Source organism: Peromyscus maniculatus, chromosome 23 (genome assembly GCF_049852395.1).
Source record: "Peromyscus maniculatus bairdii isolate BWxNUB_F1_BW_parent chromosome 23, HU_Pman_BW_mat_3.1, whole genome shotgun sequence".
Lineage (NCBI taxonomy): Eukaryota > Metazoa > Chordata > Mammalia > Rodentia > Cricetidae > Peromyscus > Peromyscus maniculatus.
Genome location: NC_134874.1, coordinates 46,058,839 through 46,080,319, shown reverse-complemented (window position 1 = coordinate 46,080,319; position 21,481 = coordinate 46,058,839). Strand labels below are relative to the sequence as shown.

General features: G+C 48.4%; 1 protein-coding gene across 1 annotated transcript in view; it reads right to left on the bottom strand.

The window, feature by feature from the left end:
- Window positions 1–317: 317 nt before the first annotated feature.
- Window positions 318–21,481, bottom strand: part of Wipi2 (WD repeat domain, phosphoinositide interacting 2) — a 37,934-nt gene continuing 16,770 nt past the window's right edge. The window contains exons 3-12 of the mRNA XM_006992676.4: window positions 15,122–15,291; window positions 12,605–12,701; window positions 11,502–11,599; window positions 11,031–11,123; window positions 9,247–9,317; window positions 7,277–7,384; window positions 5,703–5,867; window positions 4,618–4,725; window positions 3,818–3,975; window positions 318–3,158 (exon numbers count right to left, since the gene is read on the bottom strand). Of these exons, the coding sequence (XP_006992738.1) occupies window positions 3,046–3,158; window positions 3,818–3,975; window positions 4,618–4,725; window positions 5,703–5,867; window positions 7,277–7,384; window positions 9,247–9,317; window positions 11,031–11,123; window positions 11,502–11,599; window positions 12,605–12,701; window positions 15,122–15,291 (1,181 nt within the window). The 3' untranslated portion in view covers window positions 318–3,045. The remainder of the gene's footprint in view (window positions 3,159–3,817; window positions 3,976–4,617; window positions 4,726–5,702; window positions 5,868–7,276; window positions 7,385–9,246; window positions 9,318–11,030; window positions 11,124–11,501; window positions 11,600–12,604; window positions 12,702–15,121; window positions 15,292–21,481) is intronic.

The window sequence follows — 21,481 nt, the reverse complement described above, 5'->3', positions numbered from 1 at the left end:
TGGCAGCCCCGGGGCCCCTGCAGGGCATGGTCCATGCCTGATGCCCAGCAAGCAGGGGAGTCTCCACACCACCAACCCCCAAAACAGACTCTACTAACTCTCCCTTTATACTTGGTACTAAGGAGGCAAGACAGGACAGGGCAGATGTCCACACACATCCTCCAATGTCCCTTTATACTTGGTACTAAGGAGGCAAGACAGGACAGGGCAGATGTCCACACACATCCTCCAACGCAACACTTGTGCTTCCACCTTCCACCCAGCTTTGCAGGAAGGCAGAGCAGAGCGGAACAAAAACCATGCACTTTACTCTGTGAGATGTTTCAGGTTTAGTGTTTATTGGAGTCCATTGCTGGCCAGGCTCTGTGCTGGGGCCCCCTCACACACCTCACAACAGCCCTGTGAGGTAGGGTTCTTCTTGTACAGTCCAGCCCGAGGCCCTGAGACCTGCCCCTAGTTCACACCATTAGTGGAGGCAGGACAAGGGACTCCTTCATTGTTTTAGAAAATACAAAAGCTTTGGTCCCAATCCACACAAATCTTAAAAATTTTGGAGTTTTAAACTCTCATTCCCCATTTTTTTTTTTTTAAAGTTGTCATCCTTTGGTTTTTTGAGACAGGTTCTCATTCTGTAGGCCAGGCTTGCCCAGAACTATATAGTCTAGGCTGGCCTCAAACTTACAGCAATCCTCCTGTCTCACTCTCCTGACTGCTGGGATTACAGGTGTGTGCCACACCTGATTCCAAAATTGTCTCTTGACTTTGGAAAACTAAAAACTTAAAAATGACCATCAGTGTGAGGCCTGGGGGTCAGCAATCACTCGAGTGTGTGTTCTACTGATTCAGCCCCTCCATTGGCTCTACCAGTGGTGAGTCCCAACAACGAGTGCCCACCTCAGAGAGCTACTCTCTCCTCCCTCCTCAAAACCGAGGCCTGCAGGTGGTGTGCAGACCTCTCAAATGTCAGCAGAGACTGACTGAGTCTGTTCAGCCTGGCAAGACCATGGAGTGAGGGCAGAGAGCCCTGGACACCGGAAGCTGCCTTTTCTGACCAAATTTTCAAGTGAGGAAACTGGGCCCAAACATGTTTTTGGAACACTGACTTCCAAGATAGAAGAAATCTCAGCAGATGGAGCTGAGTCCCAAAGGTACACAGTATTCAAGTCCAGGGTCAGCACACAAGTCACACTTGAATCCAGACATTCACTCTTTGGTTCCAGGAAACCCCAACTCCCAGTCAACCCTGTGCACTTCCCAGGCTCTTCTGGTCGGTACTCCCTGCCCGTGCCTGGTCTTGCAAAGGCCCATTTCATTCTCCTAGAGAAGCACCCACTGTAGCAGACCACAGGGCTGGGGTCCCATGTTATCAGGGTCCAGACAGTCATACAGTTTAAAGGTCAGTACCCGCAGCTCCATCCCTGCCTTATAAAATGTACATAGTTTGGCTACTTAGATGCTCCAGGGCACAGGTGCAGCCAGCAGCCAGATCTAGCTGTGGGCACCCCTTGTACCCCACCCATGTGATTAGCCACCGTGGGAACAGCAAGAGCAGGAGACATCAGCAGGTATGTCTAGCCACTGGCACTCTGTAGAAACACTCTACCAGACTTAAGCAGACTAAACTTAAGACAGCTCCCTATAGCCCTCCTGTCTAAAAGCCTGAGCAGGCTGGCAGAAGCTGGTACCCTGATATTATCCTCCTCATTCCCTGCTCAGACCTAAAGCCATGTTCATGAAGAAGCAACACCCCACACATTCGTAACTCCACTGCTAGGGTCTGTGTTTAGAATGCAGATTTGAGGACCTGAATTTTTCATTCTGCAGAGCTGAGAAAGGAACTAGGCACAGTGCTTGCTACCTGTAATCCCAGCTCTCAGGAAGTTGAGGCAGGGGGAACGCTCTAAGTTTGAGGCCAGCACGGGCTATATAGTGAGTTCCAGGGCAGCCTGAGCTATAATGTGCATCTGTACTTCCCCCAAAGCCACCAAAAAGTCAAAAGCAAACAGAAGTGAGTGCAGCCCTGAAACCTGACGTCACTTTCCTGCACACTTCAAGACCAAGATAGAAAAGGCACGTCACCCTGGGGAGGGTCACCTCGGGGAGGGAGCCGTCTCCCTGGGGCCTCTCTACCTGTCGCAGCTGCTGCTAACTCTGGGGACTGGAGGGAGCCTCTGGCAGACAGATCAGGTCAGCAGACTGATGGCTGATGCATGATGTAGCATCTTACACCTTTGTGCTTTTTGGGCATGGGAGTAGCTAGACTCTCCTCTAAAAACAACAACAAAAAACCAAGTCACAGTTGTCGGATGGGGACAGTAGGAGACAGAGCATTTAATGACAGACGAGACTGCCTTCCTTGGCTCCAGCCTGCTCTGGCGCATTGCCAAGTTCACCAGCCAGAAGAGAAGGCACAGAGCAGAAACTGCCTCTCCCTCAAGATCCCCACGGAGAATAAGACCCCAAACAACAGTCCCCCTGGAGGAAGCTAGTCTCAAAATGCTCCACTCTGGAAAGAGTATAATGAGTTGGGGGAAAATGGCCCAGGTGGGGCTGCAGGGCAAGAGGACTCCTGACGGCGGCCACTGTCCACTGGTACCCTGGCTGTCTCAGTGGCGGATGGGCCCTGTCCCTGCAGAATCACTGCACACAGAGCTCTCTTCATCCCTGCCCTGCCATGAGACCTGACAACTGTGGTCTGCTATGGAGTGACCACTCGCTCTCCTATGCTGGCTTGGCACGTCACGCATGCAAAGCAAGGAGACCACAGACTTCACCAAACAGTTAATTTTGGCAAAAATAAAATAAAATAAAAATAAAATAAAGAGTGAGAGAAAATAAAAAGCTAAACTTCATAAGCAGGATTAAAGTCGCTGAAGTGAAAACAGTGTATTTTCTCAACAGTATGGATAGGCTATAACTACAATCTCTTTGCTTTACAGTCTCTGCCATCCTCTCCCTCAATTCAGGTCAAAGTTCATAGCAGCAATGCACAAGTCCTCTGCCAGGCCAGGGTTCTGTTCCTGGGCCAGAGTTCACAGGTCCGGATCAGTCAGTCCGGAGAATCATGGGAGGATGTTCGCTGTCTTCATCCAGGCGCAGGGCACTGGCTTCATCCTCCAGGCATGCGCCCCCCACGGCACCCAGGTCATCTGTGTAGGCTGCAAAGAGATAAGAGTGCTATCCTCACAGAGCTGGGCCCAGTGATTGATCCTGTGGCACCAAGGATAGGCTATGTCCAGGAGATGACGCTCAGTTACGAGTCATGGCCACACTAAGACCTCCCCAATGTGGTCATTAGAGTGAGGCCTCTAGAGCCTCAGGCAGAGCCAAATGATGTCATCCATTTCCTAGCATGGACCAGCACAGCACAAGCCCTGTAAACAGTGGCAACTGAATAGATAGGCTGCTCTCTTACGAGTGACCAAGGAGACTTTAAGGGACTTTAGCTGGAGACACAGGTCATGTGTTATGGCTGAAAGGACGCTTCACAACACGGGGGCTAGCACAACCTCTCTTGCAAGCAAACCCCTTGAGTTTGGGGCAAGTCAGCCACATGGATGGAGAGGGCCACGCCTGAGTGACCTCAGATGTCAGCATCAGTGGCCTTTGCCCACGATGCATGAAGGACATGCTACTTACAGAGAGGTGGGAGGCTGGGTGGGCTCAAACACAGCCACAGTCACTGGCTACAATGACTGCCTCTTCCTCCCCAAATGAAGACTATAAATTCACTTTCACAAACAAGCCTTGGGAGGAAGCTCTGTCCCAGAGCCCAGTGGGAAGTGGTCACTCAGGGACAACACAGATGAAGAGTTACCTTCTAAGTTGGCGTCCTGCCCTTTACCAAGTCTCGTTGGGGATGAGGGCACATAGGCACCTTTGGCAGCTGCCGCGCCATACGTCTGTGTTACTAACGGGCAGTCATGCGATGCAGAGTCTACAATTTCACTGGTCGTCTCCATGCTGCCATCGAGTCTAGAGACAGGAAATAAACAAGGTCAGACTCACTGTTTCAAGCCAGGTATGGTAGCTCATTCTCAAAATACAGCACTGGGGAGGTTGAGGCAGGATTCCCCTTAGTTTGAGGCCAGCCATGGCTGCAGAGCAGGACTCATCTCAAACAGGACTCATCCTGTTCTAGCAGGACAGATGGACATAGTATATATAGCACATCCTGGGGCCTGAGGTGCTAGCCAAGGAGACAGAATACTGCCACCAACACCAAGAATCTGCTCCCTGGGATTTCCACAGTGACTTTAACACAGGAAGTCTAGTAAAGTCACACACATCTCAATTACCAACTGCAAATTCCCCACTTGCATCCTGAGGTGGGGTGGCAGGCTCCCGTGAGGACACCTCACTGTAAACTCTGAGCCTCACCCTCACCCAATCGTTACACACAGACCATCACAGACTTAGATGCCTTTCCTTCTTGGCCCTGAATGGCATCCTGTGGCCAGCAAGGGCAAATAGAGGCTCTTAGCACCAGAAAAGTGAATTTCAATGGGGAGACGATGCTTGCCAACAACACAGGTCAGCACATGGGCCCTGAGGGGATGAATGCACAGACCTATCACAATGCCCACAGCTGCAGACTGCCATGCAGAGCAGCCTCACCTGTGCTGACGCATCAGGGCACACTCGCCGCCTTCCTGGGGGTCCAGGTTGTACATGTATAAATAGCCATCTGATGCTCCTACCAGCAACCGTGGGATCTTCTGAATTCTAAAGAAAGCAGCCATATTTTAGAAGGAAGACTTTGTTTCTTCACAAAAGGCATGTGACTAATCCTACATCTCAGCTGGGCTAGGAAGAAACCCGCCAGCGCATTAGATGAAGACAGTACCTGGGGCTCCTCAGAGTGAAGCTGGCAAGGTCAGGGGTGGCCTGGGTGTGAGCACGTGGTGGAACAGGGTAGTTGTCAGTGTCTCTGGTCACTAAGGGAGGGTACTTTCTCTCTCTTTCTGTGTGTATATACACGTACTCACCTATATATGCCCATGGGGAAGAGCAAGGGTATGAGATGTCCTGTTCTACCACTCTGGGCTTTAGTCCACTGAACTGGATGTAGGCTGGCAGCCAGCAAGTCCCAGTGACCCATTTGTCTCTGCCTCCTGAGTGCTGGAAACAGGCACATGTGGCCACACCTGGCTCTTATGTGGGTGCTGAGGACAGAGTTGATGCCCACTGAGCACCTCCTGGCCTGAGGGTGGGCATGTCCACAAGCTTTCAAACATGCTTGTGCATGCTCTAGCAGAGCACTACAGCCTTTTTAGCTATTCAAGTTGGAAAACACTGTCAATTTCCAGAGCCAGAGCTGGGCTGTCACTCATCTTACAGACAAGCTTTCCAGTGCTCCACGGCTGACAATCCCAACTGCACAAGCAGGACCCATGTCTTCCTAGATGGTGCCACTAAATAAATAGTGTCTATTGCTTATTGTCTGACTTAATGGATCCCATCAACACAAACACCCTGCAAAATGCAAAGAAGGAAATTCTGTGGTGAGAATGCCAGAGGACACCCAGGTATCGGGCCCGGGGGTCTTCCTGCTCGAGGCAGTAGTTGATGGAACCCAGGCTTGGACAGGCTGGACAGGGTCACACACACCTCTGCAACCTGGCAACAAGCACCGCAACTCTGCTCTCTGGCCCTGATGTGCATGAGGAGAGGGTGGAGTCATAGGCTCAGTCTGTACTCACGTGGTTAATGAGCAGATGTTTTTATGGCCACAGAATGGTAGGCGGACAGTGGCAAAGGCCCTGCCCTGGTTGAACATTTCTGTCACTTGTGAGGGCAGGTAGCTGGTAGACGCCATGAGCACCTTCCCAAAGTAGCCAGTCCAGGTGGTGGGCTCTTCTGGAGGTCTGGAAGGACACACCATCACACAGGTGAGGCTGGATCCTCACTGAGAACTACAGAGTCAGTGTAGACCCACTGACCAACCCTACACACTTCACCAAGATCAGCTGTGCAAAGCACAGAGCATCCTGTGTTCTCCCTGCCCAGTTGCTGCCAGGAGAATGTTTCTGGAGCAGCAGCACAAGTTCCCATCGTATGTCTCTTGAGCATGTGCATGCGTGACTATATGGAGGTCAGGACTACTTGTGGGAGTCCAGGTCCCTATTTTGCAATGTGGGTTCTTGGGGTACACTCAGGTGTCTCACTGGCTGCTGTGCAGTCCTTTGATGTGTGTCTTGAGCATGCTTTTAACAACACTCTTGGATGGGACATAAGCTCCCATCAACACTGGCCCCAGTGGGATACTCGTGCTGTGCGGAGGGGAAGAGACAAGAAGTCTCTGCATCTGTTGCAGTTTAAGATGGAAGCACCCGCCCTGGCGGTGGTGGCGCACGCCTTTAATCGCAGCACTTGGGAGGAGAGGCAGGTGGATCTCTGTGAGTTCAAGGCCAGCCTGGGCTACAGAGTGAGTTCCAGGAAAGGCGCAAAGCTACACAGAGAAACCCTGTCTCGAAAAAACAAAACAAAAAGATGGAAGCACCCGTCTCCTTGATGACCTACAGGCAGGTCAGAGCTGGGATATTTATTCCAGCAGCTGGCTGATCCCTGAGGCCCCAGTATAGGGGGCATGGAGTGGGGACACACGGGCACTGACCAGAAGACAAACTTGGGACCCTGACTCCTGGCCTCAGACATAGTACATCAGAGTGTTCTCTGAGCAGAGGTCTCATGCTGAAGCTGGGCTTGGTGGTGTCATGCCCACTCTCCAGCCAGACTATGTCTGTACCCAAAAATGGGGCCACAGAGCAGGGTGGCTCCGTGCCATGCTTTTCTACTGAATGTGGACAGCTTACAATTTTGTGTGCTTTTTATTTTTAAATTACTAATATTTCGTGTCTTTAAATTAACTTGATTTTATTGTGTGCACGTGCACATATGCTTGTGGATGCCAGAGGACAATGTACACGAGAGTATTTCTCTTCCAACTTCAATTTGGGTCCCAGGGATGGAAGTCAGGTTGTTAGGCTGACACCTTTACCCACTGGCTATCTTATCAACCTTGAAAGTAGAGACCTAACTTAGTGGCAGCATATCCCTGTAACATTGCTGAGACCCTACGTTTGATCCTCAGTGCCTCCCAGTCCCAAAATACATGTTAGAAAAGCTTGTTTTTAAGCTGGGCAGTGGTGGCACACACCTTTAATCCTACACTCATGAGGTAGAAGCAGGTGGATCTCTGAATTCAAGGCCAGCCTGGGAAACGCTGCCTTGAAAAACAAAACAAAAAAAGGACAAGCTTGTCTTCGCAACTCACTTTTCCCTCACGGCCTCAAGTTTGAAGATGTGCACAGTTTCGGTGTTGCTGGATGCGGAGAGGAACATGCCGTCCATGCTGAAGGCCAGGGAGCAGATGCTCACACACCTGAGGAACAGGGGGTGTAAAGAGGGCCCAGCTCTGCCACCACAGAACACGCTAGCAACAGCTGGGGGTGGGGCGCAGCAGTGCCTCCCAGGGACTTCTAACTGTGGCCACAGAGGAGACACACTTGGCCCTACAGAAGTCTTTTGTTCTTCTGGGCCACTTCCTCAGGACAGAGGAACCTGCTTGTGATAAAACCAGTAAGAGTTCGTTCATTCGTTCGTTCGTTCGTTCGTTCGTTCGTTCGTTCATTCATTCATTTGGAGACAGAGTGTTACTGTGTAACCCTGGCTGGCCTGGAACTTAGTACACAGACCAGCTTGGCTTTGAAAATGCAATCATTTGAACTGGGCATGGTGGCGCACGCCTTTAATCCCAGCACTCAGGAGGCAGAGGCAGGTGGATCTCTGTGAGTTCAAGGCCAGCCTGGTCTACAGAGTGAGATCCAGGATAGGCTCCAAAGCTACACAGAGAAACCCTGTCTAAAAAAACAAAAGAAAAAGTAGTTACTGTGGTCATGGAGTCTCTTGACAGCAACAGAACACATACTAAGACAGTGGATTAAGATACAACTGTAGCGACTGACCGGGCAGGTCAGTCAGCAGTGCTGATGTTGTTTTAGGGCATTCCCCCAGCAAGTGCCTCCTAGGTCACTCAACATTCCACAGCCTAAATACACACATTTCCCCTTAATCCTTCAAGGTAGGTTAGTACTTCCAGTGTGTTTCCAACATCCCCATACTGATGGAGTGTATGCACCAAGTGGCACATTCTGGGATGCTGTCTGGGTGCCTGTCAACGGGCAGGGATGCCAGGTCTATCCCAGGAGGGCTAGGCCCCATGTCTAGAATCAGGCCCCACACCCAGGCTTGACTCAGCAGCACACACAGATGGCATGATTAGGAAAGATGTAGGGGTACAGTGATGTAGGGGTACAGAGAGGCTCCTGTAGACTGGACACAGGACACTATGCAGGAGCACAGGAGCATCATCTAGGTGTGATATGAGGAAGACAAAGATGCAGTCCCTGAAGGATTGCAGCATCTGGACTGTGGCTTTCGTCCTAAAGTGTTTTGAGACAGAGCCTTATTTACTACACAGCCCAGGTTGGTGAGCTGGCTACACAGTCCTCCTCAGCCCCCTACTGCTAGATTATAGATATGGCTTTGGAAAGAGACATGTCTGTTCTACCTCTGGGGACAACAAAAGGAAGGTGACAACAGACGGTGGCAAGTCCTCTAAAGAGCACAGCCAAGCATTCCTAAACACTTCTCAGAATTCAAAATGCAGCCCTGGGGAGGCAGTTACCTCACTGTGTTCTCATTACAAGGGAGGGTGGGAGGGAAGATGCAGAGGCCAAGGGACGCGCGGTTGCTTTGTCACAGTCAGAGTGAAGGCTCAAAGGCCTGAACAGAGCCAGCAGACACCGCAGCCCTGTCCGGTCCTGTGTCCAGCACCTGCCTGACACAGCAGGAAGGAGGGAGTGGTAAGCACAGAGCAGGATGCTGTGGCAGGCAGGCCACGGAGGGAGCTCTCACCCCTAAGAATAGCAGAAGTGTCTGCCAGAGGAGGGGAGCTGGGCAGGACCCCAGTGGCAGAGCAGAGGGAGGAGCCCAGCAGGTGAGGCTGCTGTCCTCACCCTGAATCTCCTGGTGCTAGGCTTTCCCAGCCTCTCTCTGCTTCAGGCGGGGTCACAGACATGTGGAGCCAAGCAGCTTTCACTGCAATGCTCTGTCCTATCCTTCCGAGACCAGTTCAGGAGGTGTGCTGTGACTGAGCTACTGGCCTCCCTCGCTTGACCACAGGCAACGGAACTGAAACCCACAAGGCACTTCTGTAACCAGCCTGGAGACCCATGTACTCACCTCTTCACTCCTCTCCGGAACTCGAACAGCTTTTGTCCCTCTGGAATGGAAAATACCCGGATCACAGTCCCCTGGGTCAATAGAGAGAAAAGAGGGAGAAGAAAACAGACTTTTAGCTGACCTTTCTGCTTTTTTCACATCATTCTACAAGCCATGCCGTCTGTTCCTAGGGGAACTTGGCTGAAAGGGAGCCCTGGCCTCCTCCCTGAGCTCCAGCTCTATGGTAGAACATACCGTGCTGCCACAGACCAGAACATCATATCCTATTCTTGCTCACCACCACAGCATTGCTCGAAGTCAGCCTACTGATCTGGACCGTGAGCCGTGAGCCGAATGTGGGGCATACTACAGCGCCACACCTTAACTCAGAGACCTTACTGGAATCACTTACATTAATAAGTAGATACACATACTTGGGATTTACACATGACTTAAACACACTATTACCTGCAATAACAATATGCAAGAGACAACATCAATGTTTCAAAATAGTGATGTTTTAAAATATTATAGCTATTAAAGTGGTTTTGTTGTTGCTGTTGTTCTGTGTGTGTGTGGTTTTTCAAGACGGGGTTTCTCTGTGTTAACAGCCTTGGCTGTCCTGGAACTTGATTTGCAGACTAGGTGGCCTCAGACTGCCTTTGCCTGGAGTGTTGGGATTAAAGATGTGTACCACCTGTTAACAGCTTAGATGCAAGATTGTAAAAATATCAGTAGTGAACTTCTGCCCTCTGGGGTCCTCCCATTGTGCTGTAAGCCTGTATTTAAGACCTCCTACCCCTTCAAGAAATGACATTCGACATTTAAAATTAAAATATATATATATATATTTATTTATATATTATATATATATATATATAATTGAGTGAATACTGCGAATGTAATCTATGAATACCACAAATGTGATTAATACCATGAGTGTAAGTAATGAATATCATGAGTGTAATTTAAAAAAAAAAAAAGATGTGTGCCACCATACCTGGCCATTGTTTTTGAGACAAGGTCCCACTATGTGCCTGGCTGGCCTGGGACTCACTCTGTAGACAAGACTGGCTCTGAATTCAGAGACCCATCTGCTTCTTAAGTCAGTACCAGGCCCAATGTTTTCCTATTTTGTGCCACAAACATTCACTTTTTCTTGTTTTGTAATTATGCTTTTTGGGTATATATGTATATGTTTGTGGGTGCATACACCACAGTGCACATTGGCCAGATGACAGCCTGCAGGAGTCAGTTCTCTACTACCATGTTTCAGGGACTAAACTCAGGTCATATGTCAGCCTCTGGCCTTCTCCATGTGTGTACATGCACCTGTATGTATATGAACACGCACACTTGCTGAACCATCTCACTGGCCCCTGCTACAGTTTCAAGGTCTCCAGTCTGTGGCACTAATGGAAGGTTGTGGAACCTTCAGGAGGTGAGGCTTAGAAGTTCATCTAGTCTCTGGAAGTGTGTCCTTATAGGGATTATGGGAAGCCCAGTCCCTCTCTTCTTCCTAGCTACCACATGAGCAGCTTTGGCTATGGGATGGGCTCGAAGTGACAGAGCTTGCTGACCACTAACTAACTCATTTGTCCTCCATACAGGTAGTTTCTCTCAGGCATGTTTTTGCAGGGTGGAAAACTAACAGTGCGGACAACTCATACTGCAGCATCTCCTCACAGTAGGCTCATTTTGCTTTTCTGTGCATTGGGGAATATAAAAACCTGCTTGGTGACTAGGACTGTGGAGGCCATTGGCCCAGGTTTGGCCCAGGTTTCCCACAGCTACGGCAGACATACCTTCTCAGAAGCAGTGGCAAGCTTGGTCCCACTTGCATCAAAAGCCAGGGCTGCTAAGGGACTGTCATGAGCCGGGATCATGTTTGCAGCTCTCTGAAAAGGGGAAGAAATCAAGAAAACGTGATTGTTACACAACAAGAGCCTTGTCTCCATGCTAGCTGGGCCATCAGGAGGAAGCTTCTGTGAGGACACCAGGAGTCCTCACAGGAGTAGCGCAGTCACGTGTCGGGCAGGCCGTGGAAACACTACTCAGACTGCAACAAGCAGGGCAGTTAACCCGTTTGCTGGGTTCTAATAACAAGCACACCCTGGAGCTCAGCTCTGTGTGAGAGCTGCTAAGACACAGGCAGCTTAGCCAGACCTGCTCTGCCACCCTAGGAGAGCACCAGGGAAAGCCATGCTGCTGGGTCAAGGATGCACTGCATGCCTTCCCAGCAAAACACACGTGACGGAGCCTCGCAAGGACCTCACCAAGTTAATGGTGTCGAAGACCTGCACCTCTCCAATGGTCGCACTCCCTGGATACGCCAAGTAGCAGTTGTCATTGTTTATTGACAGTGCACACAAGCCTGTGGAAACATATGACAACTGAATGCATATTGAGTCTAGGATGCTTTCTAGTGTTAGAACGGAGTTAACATTTCTGGAACAAAACCAATACAAAGTAGTAGCTAAACCTTCTCTGCACTCTCTCTCAAGTTCTGCACCCCAGGCCACCCTGTCTGCCAGTATCCCTCAGAGATGAAAGGCCTTTGGTTTGGAATGACCAGCAAGCTGGGCTACAGCTGATCCAACCTATGAGCTTACACGCTCACAAGACAGCCCTACTAGTAGGACTGGCCCAGGAGGGAAGGTTGTTCAGTTTACACCTACCACATTTTATACCTGCCTCACGTGTGTGGACCAGAGAGGAAACTCCTACCTACGGCTATCTTTATTACATCTGTTTATTAAACATGTATGCAACATGTGCCAAGGTGTGTGTTAGTCAAAGGACAACTTGAAGGAGTTGATTCTCTCCTTCTACCATGTGTTCTAGGAGTGGCACTCGGGTCCTCAGGTTTGGCAGTAAGTGCCCCTTTACTTGCTGAGCCATCTCACTGGCCCAGTTATCTTTAAAAGGCCCCCAAAGAAACCAAGATCTCCCTTTAAAAAAAATAAATAAATTGTAGGAGACTGGAGAGATTGTTCAGCAGTTAAGAGCACTGACTGCTCTTCCAGAGAACCTGGGTTCAATGCCCAGAACCCACATAACAGCTCATAGCTATCTAGGACTCCAGTTCCAGGGAACACAAACACCCTCACCCAGATATACATGCAGGCAAAACATCAGTGCATATAAAATAAATGTACTTATTTTTGGTTTGCTTGTGTGTATGTGCATCTATGTGGCTGGTCACATGCATGCCACGATGCAGGTGGAAGGTCAGAGGACAAGTTGCAGGAAAAAAAATCTACGTTTTCTCCTACAACGTAGATTCCAGGAATCAAACTGAGGTAGTCAGGCCTGGCGACAACTGCCTTTACCTGCCGAGCCATCTCACCAGCTCAGGATCTTGGCAGCAATGGCTTACCTGCAGGGTTTGGGGGTGTCTCTCGGATGGTATGAAGTACCTTCATGTCCCGGATGTTGTGTATATAGAGCGACTCTTCCAAACAAACGATGAGCCTCTACAAAGAGTGAGAACAAAGACCACCAAGCATGAAGAAGCACTGGGGCAGCATGTGCCGTGTTCCCACTGAGCTGACTCCTGCATCAAGATGCTCTCCACTCCTAGGACACCACATAGGTGGGTGTAAGAGCTCAAGTGTGTGCAGGTGCCTCTCCACTGCCAATCAGGTGCTAGAGTCATTTCCATCAGTCCCATAACTACATACACCAAGTGTACTACGGATTCTACCAGGGTGACTTAATTTGATGGCGGAAAGACCTATAAAGGCAAACTGCTTAGAAAACTATGGTGAGGGCTGGGGAGATGGCTCGGTGGATAATAGCACTTACTGTGTGAGTGTGAGGACAGGAGTTCAGACCCCCAGATGCAGCAGTGCCATTACAGCAAGATGGAAGGTGGAGATGGGCATTTCCCGGAAGATCATTAGCAAGCTAGCCTGGTGTACATAGTAGCAAGCACGACACCCTGCGTCCAATAAGGTAGAAAGCTCATACGACACCTGAGGCTAAGCTTTGACCTCTACACGTATCATGCTACATATGCACGCCTCCCACCCCCGCCCCAAACCTAACAGCAACGTGGTGAGCTCAGCTACGTACACCCCTGGGTGCAGCTACAAGGCCCATCTTCTCATCATCTACCTACTGCAGAGAATGAGGCAAGAGACTGAAGGCAAGTTTGACTGAAGGCAAGTTTGAGGCCCCATCACAAAATAAGTAAAAATAGGCTGGAGATGTAGCTTAGTGGTAAAGGCACTTGCCTCACACCTGTGAGGTTCACCCTGAACACTCCAAAAACCCCTACAAAGCCCCAAAACCTATGGTGAATGAGGCATGGCTAAAATACAACTAAAAGCACAGGGAGTTATGAGAAGTGTAAACCGTGACTGTGGGCACAGGTTATTCTGCTGTAGAGTCTTTTTCTTTTATGTGTGTTTGCTTGCATGTACACATGTGTACTGTGTGTGCTAGTTCCTAGGGAGGTGGAAGAGGACATGAGATCGCCCTGGAGCCAGAGTTACAGGTGGCTGTGAGCCACATCATGTGGGTACTGGAGCAACAAGAAAGAGTTCTTAATCTTGGAGCTGTCTTTCCAGGTCCTCCCACCCTGTTCTTATTCATTTTAAAGACAGGATACTAGGGCTCCTCAATGCTGCTGCTGGGGTTGATTTCTGTGAGGGGCTTGGCACACACACTCCGCATGTACAGGAACATGTATCTGTGATGTCTTAAACTTGAAAAGTGTTCAAGCTATTATGTCCCACAACTTCCCAGCTGAACTAGCTGATGGGGCCAATTCCCAGTTCAATCAGGAAACCAGGAGACACGTGTCTGGTTAACTGCTTTAAAAATAAGCAGCCCCTAGGAATCTAGCTCTTACAGTAAGGGAGACTGCCTGCTTCTGCGGCACCTTTCCCTGCAGAATGTATATGCTGCAGTGGTTACCTGTGTGCAAACGGAGGCCAGAGCTCTCAGGAAGCACACTCAAAGGCCCCCACACTATTGTGCCCTGTGGGCTTGTCCTGTTAGTTTGGGGGAAAATATATGTCACACTAACTGTAGTGATATTTTATTTGTGTACCCCAATAAAGCTTATCTGAAGATTAGAGGAAAAAGCCAGCCACTATATTAAACATAGAGGTCAGGCAATGGTAGCACATGCTTTTAATACTAGCATTTGGGAGGCAGAGATCCACTGGATCTCTGTGAGTTCAAGGCCACACTGGGAACAGAGCCAGGCATGGTGGCACACACCTTTAATCCCAGAGCTAACAATGGAAGTTTGGAGGTCTGTACAGACAGGAATGTAGCTGGGCGGAGAGAGGAAGTAAGAGGGCAGGGACAGAAAGGTATATAGGCGTGGGTATACAGGAAGTAGTTCTCTCCTTGGCTGAGGATTTCTAGTGGTAAGAATGTGACTGTCTTCTTTCTGCTTCCCTGATCTCTCAGTTTTTATCCCAATATCTGACTCCGGGCTTTTTATTAATAAGACCGTTTAGCAACTGTCTTACAAGTAAGACTAAAAGAATGAAAAGAGGAAAGAGATTTATTAAAAGTATCGTTTAGCCAGGCAGTGGTGGCCCACGCCTTTAATCCCAGTGCTCTGGAGGCAGAGCCGGGCGGGTCTCTGTGAGTTCAAGGCCAGTCTGGTGTACAGAGTGAGATCCAAGACAGGCACCAAAACTATACAGAGAAACCCTGTCTCAAACACACACACACACACACACACACACACACACACACACACACACACACACTCTCATACTTCTGATCCTCCTGCCTCTACTTCTCAGATTGCTCAGATTACAGGTGTGCACCACTAGAGCTGGTTTAACGCTGTGCTTGGGATGGTACCCAGGACTTGGGATATGGTGGGTACTCTACCAACTGAGCTGCCTACAGAACAAGGTGCACTCACCTGCCTGTTCAGCTTCACAGCCAGTATCGTGTTGGAGTAGCTGTAGTTGCATATCTCGGTTCCCTTCTTAAAGTGGCAAACTTTCAGCTTCCTGGGAGCTTTGAGGCTGACGATGGCCACCAAGCTGCTTGAGAACAACCTCTCTACGATGCACACATCTTCAGTGTCAGCTGGAACCAGAGAAGAAAAACACATGCATGGATACATACATCTCCCAGTCAACACACCCAATCTGCCCATAGACACAATTGCATGCACTTCTAACAGGCACATGCCACAGAACACTGTAAGGGACACATGGGCTGACATGTCCCCAAGAATCATAGTTCAGCGGAGGGATGGAAAGTCTCATCATCTGTAGCTATGGCTGCTGTCACTATAAATACAGATCACACCCTATGTGCAAACTCAGATGCCAAAGCAGAATCATGAAAGCGTGTCTTTAAATACACTCTGCTGCTGGCAGGGCTTCAAAACACACTCACTACATTTATTTGTTGGTTTATTTATATATTATGGGTGTGCGTGTGTGCCATGGAAAATGTGGAGACCACAGGAAAATTTGTGGAAGTCTATTCTTTCTTCCTACCATGTGCATTCTGGGGGTCCAACTCAGGTTGTCAGGCTTGGCAGCAAATGCCTTTAGCATTGAGCCATCTCACTGGCCCACACTTATTCAAATAGGGTCAAGGAAATTGATTCTGCAAGGGGGCGCAGCCTGAGCCCCAAACCATAGCTGCCGTGGCACTAGGCAGTGAACCATAGCTTGGTCAGCCCTGTGATCACAAGGGGACAGAACTGTGCTATTGCTACATTAAGTGAGGTGGGCTGATAAATGCAGCTCTATTTGCAACTGTGTAAGTCAAGGAGCATTTGTGTTTCTAGGTAAGTACATGGTTTCATCATGTCTACCTGACTCGACAGTTGTGCATTAACACACTAAAAGGAAGCTAGAACTGGACACACCCATTTTTGTTAAAAGTGTGAGAATGTGCTCTTCCCCACAATGGAACAGGCAGTAAAATTAAGGCAGGATCCTAAGTTCTTTACAGTTTATTCACGGGCACTTTTAGCCAGATGACACAAATCACATTTGCTTCTTTTCCAGAGCAGCAAGGATGCTTTCACTTCAAGGATCAAGACACTTAGTGGCTGCCACCTCTGGGGAACAGGCCAGAGGGGTGGGAACCAGAGTGGCTCCTATGCTGCAGAAGCTTTGTCCAGCTGCATCCTGGCATAGGTGCCAAGCCCTGCCCAGATGTGCCTGGCAACAAAGGGCACAGGTAACACTGCTGGCTCTTGGAGGAGGCAGAGAATTTGTACATGACAAGCACTCAAGTCACAGACAACCAAGCTGGGCAGACAGACCTGAAATCCAGATCGTCAACTATCTGTAACACAAAGAACATCCCTCAAGAAATCCTAAGGACTGTCAGGCAGTGGTGGTGCATGCCTTTAATCCCAGGCAATATCTCTGTGAGTTCAAGGCCAGCTTGGCCTACACAGCGAGATCTAGGACAGGCACTAAAACTACACAGAGAAACCCTGTCTCAAAAAAACAAAAACAAAAATCCCAAGAACACCATCATGATAAACTTGCTAGGTAGGAAGAGCACCACAGTGTGTTGCTTAGATGGTACCTAGCATGCACAAAACTCTGGGTTGATTTCCAGCAACACAAACTGGGCAAGGTCTATGTACCTGTAATCACATCACTCAGAATGTGGAAAAGTGTTATCAGTTTACAGGAGGCAGAGGCTGGTGGATCTCTTGTGACTTTGAGACTGCCTGGTTTACATAGAGTTCTAGGCTAGCCAGTCACATAGTGAGACCCTCTTTTTTTTTTTTTTTTTTTTTTTTTTTTTTTTTTTTTTTTTTTTTTTTGGGTTTTTCAAGACAGGGTTTCTCCGTGTAGCTTTGCGCCTTTCCTGGATCTCACTCTGTAGACCAGGCTGGCCTTGAACTCACAGAGATCTGCCTGCCTCTGCCTCCCAAGTGCTGGGATTAAGGGCATGCGCCACCACCGCCTGGCGACCCTCTTTTTTAAAAAAGGCTGGGGCTCATCAGTGAAGACCTTTTATGGAAAATCTGAGTTCAGTTCCCAGCACCCACATCGGGTGACTCACAACTGCCTGTAACTCCATCTCCAGGGGATATGATGCCCTCCTCTGACCTGAGGGCATCTACATTCCTGTACACACAACACATCCTTAATTTAGTAAAATTAATAGTAAATTTAGTAAAATTAAATAGTAAATATAATAATAGTAAAAATAAATCTTAAAAAAAAAAAAAGAGAAACACTTGTTGCAAAAGCCTGAGAACCTGATCCCCAGCACCCATGTACAAAGCAAGCGTATGTGCTGGAGCACTGGGAAGGCCGAGACATGAGGGCCCATTCAGCTCAATGGCTAGTTAGTCCGGAGGAGTGTTAAACTGTCAAGCTGGTCTGCACATGACTTACACACACACACACACACACACACACACACACACACACACACACACACAAATTTTAAAAGAAAAGCCAGCTGTAGTGGCACTAGAAGCAAGAGGATCTCTGTCAACTTCAGGGCATACTGGTTTCAAGCCAGCTAGGACTAGCTGCCTATACAGAATTTGTCTCCTCTTGGCTCTTGCTGTTAGTGATGAGGACTGGCTTCAAAAGCCTCAAAGATGTAGGAAGAACTAGTTTATAGCGTTGGTAACTGTTGTGGAGTATTAGTTTAACTATGTAAAGATAGGCTGCATTTGTTTGTTTTGGAATATTTGTTTAACTATGTAAAGATGTGTTGCTGTTTTACCTTGCCTGTCTAAGGCACATGACTGGTCTAATAAAAAGCTGAACAGCCAATAGTGAGGGAGGAGGTATAAGCAAAACTTCCAGGCAGGGAGAGTAAAGGAGGAAAAGGAATTTAGGCTGGGGGGGAAGGGGAAAAAGAAGAAGAGATGCCAGGGGCCAGCCAGACACAAAGGAAGGAGGCAAGTAGGACAGACATATAGAATGAAAGAAAGGTAAAAAGCCCCAAGGAAAAATGTAGATGAATAAAACAGGTTAAATTAAGTTAAAAGAGCTAGTGGGACAAGCCTAAGCTAAGGCTGAACCTTCATGATTAATAACAAGTCTCCGTATCTTTATTTGGGAGCTGGTTGGTGGACCAAAGAAAATTCCAACTACAGATGGAGCACTAAAACTGACTGGGTATGTATATATGTATGCATGTGTGCATTCACGTAGGTACAGGGACCAGTCAAAGGACAACTTCAAGCTCTGGTCATCCCAAATCTTTTTTGAGTTCCCATCACCCCAGCTTGGGGAATCACAGGTCCTTTTTACCTGTGTCTTCAGGATCAAAACTCATATCCTCAGGCTTGGAAGGCAATTACTTTACCAGTGCATTTCCATTGTGCAAAACTGAATTTTATGTAAATCCACTGGCCCTTTAAATGAAAGCATGGGTGAGATAACCTAACACCTTTCTCCATGCAGCTGTGTGTCAGCCATCACAGATTCTGAATTTGAGAAATTGCCCTCATGCCCTTGGGGATTTTACAGCCATTGCTTGACAGGTAGAAAGGTGGTGGTGGGGGGGGGGGGGATAATCCTTGTCTTCTGCATATGTTCCTAGTGAGGGATAGAGTGTGAAAGGGAGGTGAGGGAGTGGGAAAGGACCTGCAGGATGCTCCTGTGGTGAAGTAGAGATTGTAGGAGCTGCTGGAGAGCAATGTTCCAAGAGCAGACCTGTTTCAGTCACAAGAGTCCTTATGTGCTAACCCAACCTGGCACTTCAGCAGATACAAGGTCACCAAAGTACCAGGACTCTAACACTTAATAATGTCAGGAGCAATAAAATGCAGCAAGACTAAGTTTAAACTGTGGGAAACTCCACCCCCTTCTTACTGAGCAGGAGGGAGGATCCCAGCCAGGTCCAGAGGCCAGTAGGAGGTCAGGTCATCTGGGGGAGGGGCTGGGAGCTCCCTGCTGTGAGCACCAAACCCAGACTCCTCTGGAGCAAGGGTCACTACTGGCTTTGAGGGCAGGGCAGAGGTGGAAGGTTTCCTAAGTGCAAATGCAGCATGTTAAAACAGAGCCAGTGCAGGCCCAAGACAGACCCAGGACACTACGGCCAGGAGCTCAAACTCCCAGGAGAAAATTACACCAGTGCTACAGAGGCAAACAAAACAAACAGCCAGTGTTTAGGCTAGGTGTGACAGCTCACAACTACAGGTGGCACTTTGGAGGCTGAGGCAGGAGGACTGCCACAAGTTTGAAGCCATTCATAACTACACAGTAAAACTGTGTTAACAATTCACTATTAGGATAAGAATTTGTACCGTATCAAGCTGATGAAAGAATATGCTGGCTGTACTTTCAGGAGGGGAGGCTAAAACCTTTTTAGATTATGGATGAGCCTACAGAGAAATGTCTGCCGTAAATCAAACAGTGAAGGGGAAGATGAATAGGAATCTCACTTACACAACTTAAGTAAAACAAAAACTAACAAAACAAAAAACAAACCAACAAAAGAACTGTATTTAAAAAAATAAAAGTCGCCAAGCATAGTGGTGCATGCCTTTAATCTCAGCACTCGGGAGGCAGAAGCAGGCGTATCTCTGTGAATTCGAATCCAACCTGGTCTACAGAGTTCCAGGACAGGGAACTCTGTCTCGAACCCCCCCCCCCAAAAAAAAGCAGCTAGACAGGGCGGTGTATGCCTTTAATTCTAGTATTCAGGAGGCAGAGGAAGGTATGAGTTTGAGGACAGCGTGGTCTACAGAGTTCCAAGACAGCCTAGGCTACAGACACCTGAACAACAAAAACAAAACAAAACTAAGCAGCCAAATTTGTCCCTCCCCAAACCAGGATTAGAAACCTAGAGACAGGCAGCAGGGGGTTGGGTAATGCACACTCTTATCCTAGCACAGGCAGAGGCAGGCGGATCTCTAAATTACAGGCCAGCCACAGTAGGGAAAAACGGATATCTAGCAATAGGAAGAAAAACCTCTTGGCCAGGCATGGTGGCACACATCTTTTAATCCCAGCATTTGGGAGACAGAGACTGGTCCAGGACAGCTCCAGGCAGCCAAGGCTACATAGAGACCATCTCAAAACAAACAAACAACAAAAAAAAAAAAACCCAAAAGAAAAACCTCTAACACTATCTTCAACAATGGAAATCACTGCACATCCCTGAGACAGATCACTTGGATCCAAGTCCATTAGACTGTGGATGCTTTCCCTGCATAGGGATTAGCCATACCTTATCCAGTCCAATACCTTCCCTAAATGCTAAAGTTTAGCCCCCCTATAATAGGGTGGGACATAGGATCAACTTCCCAAATTACTGCTTATACTGTACCTAGTTCATTAATCTGCTAAACAAACCAAACCAAACCAAACCAGAAACGCTGGACCTGAGCCCAGTACGGGGTGAGGATGCTCCCCCATCCCCATGTGTGGTGCTACCTTGGCTAAGGGCAGACTGGCTAGTGTTTATCTGTTGACCCCACCTTTCCAAGGTCAGGAAGTTACCTAACAGCTTTATTCACCAGTGGCCAAGGCCAAGTTCCTCAGTCAGTCATTTGACTCCTGTGTCTATTCTGTGAATGGGAACAGGCATCCACACTGCTGCTTGCACACCAATGTGTAGAACAGAGCTATTCACAACAGCCAAGAAATGCAAACAGTCCACGTGTGCACGAATGAGCGGATGACCCCAACAGGACAGCTGGAGAGTCTAACAGTACTCAGCAATAACACAAAGGAAGGCCTGATACATGGGAGGGCAGGGAAGAGCTGTAAAAACATTCCACATGAACAGAGCCAGCCACACTCAGTTGCATTTATCTGCAAAGCCCAGACAGCAAATCTATAGATGCAGAAAGGAGATGAGTGGCTGAGCTGAACTGGTGAGAGGGAGGGGAAGCGACTAATGGACTTGGGCTTTAAGAGATGATAAAAACATTTGAAAATTCTATGGTAGTAGGCTGCTCAACTTAGCCAATGCACTTAAGTCACTCAATTGGATACTTTAAACAGATTTATAGGCCATAAAGGTATAGAAACTATATGCCAAAGAGGCTGTTCTTGTGGTTGTTTTAAATCACACTAAAACCCATCTCAGGTAGCTGAGTGCAGCCTCAGGCAGCCCATGAACTTTGGCTGATATAGTAAGACCTGACTGAAGCAAGAGGCTACTGACACAAGTGGCAGGGGACATCTCAGTACAAGTCAATGTCACCTGGGGAAATGGGCCATGGGGACAGGACAGAAGCTAAGTATAGGCAGACCCTTCAGGGACTCTAGTCCTTCTACCCCAGGCAATGGGTGTCAGTGTGGATGTGAGATGTCTCTTAAAA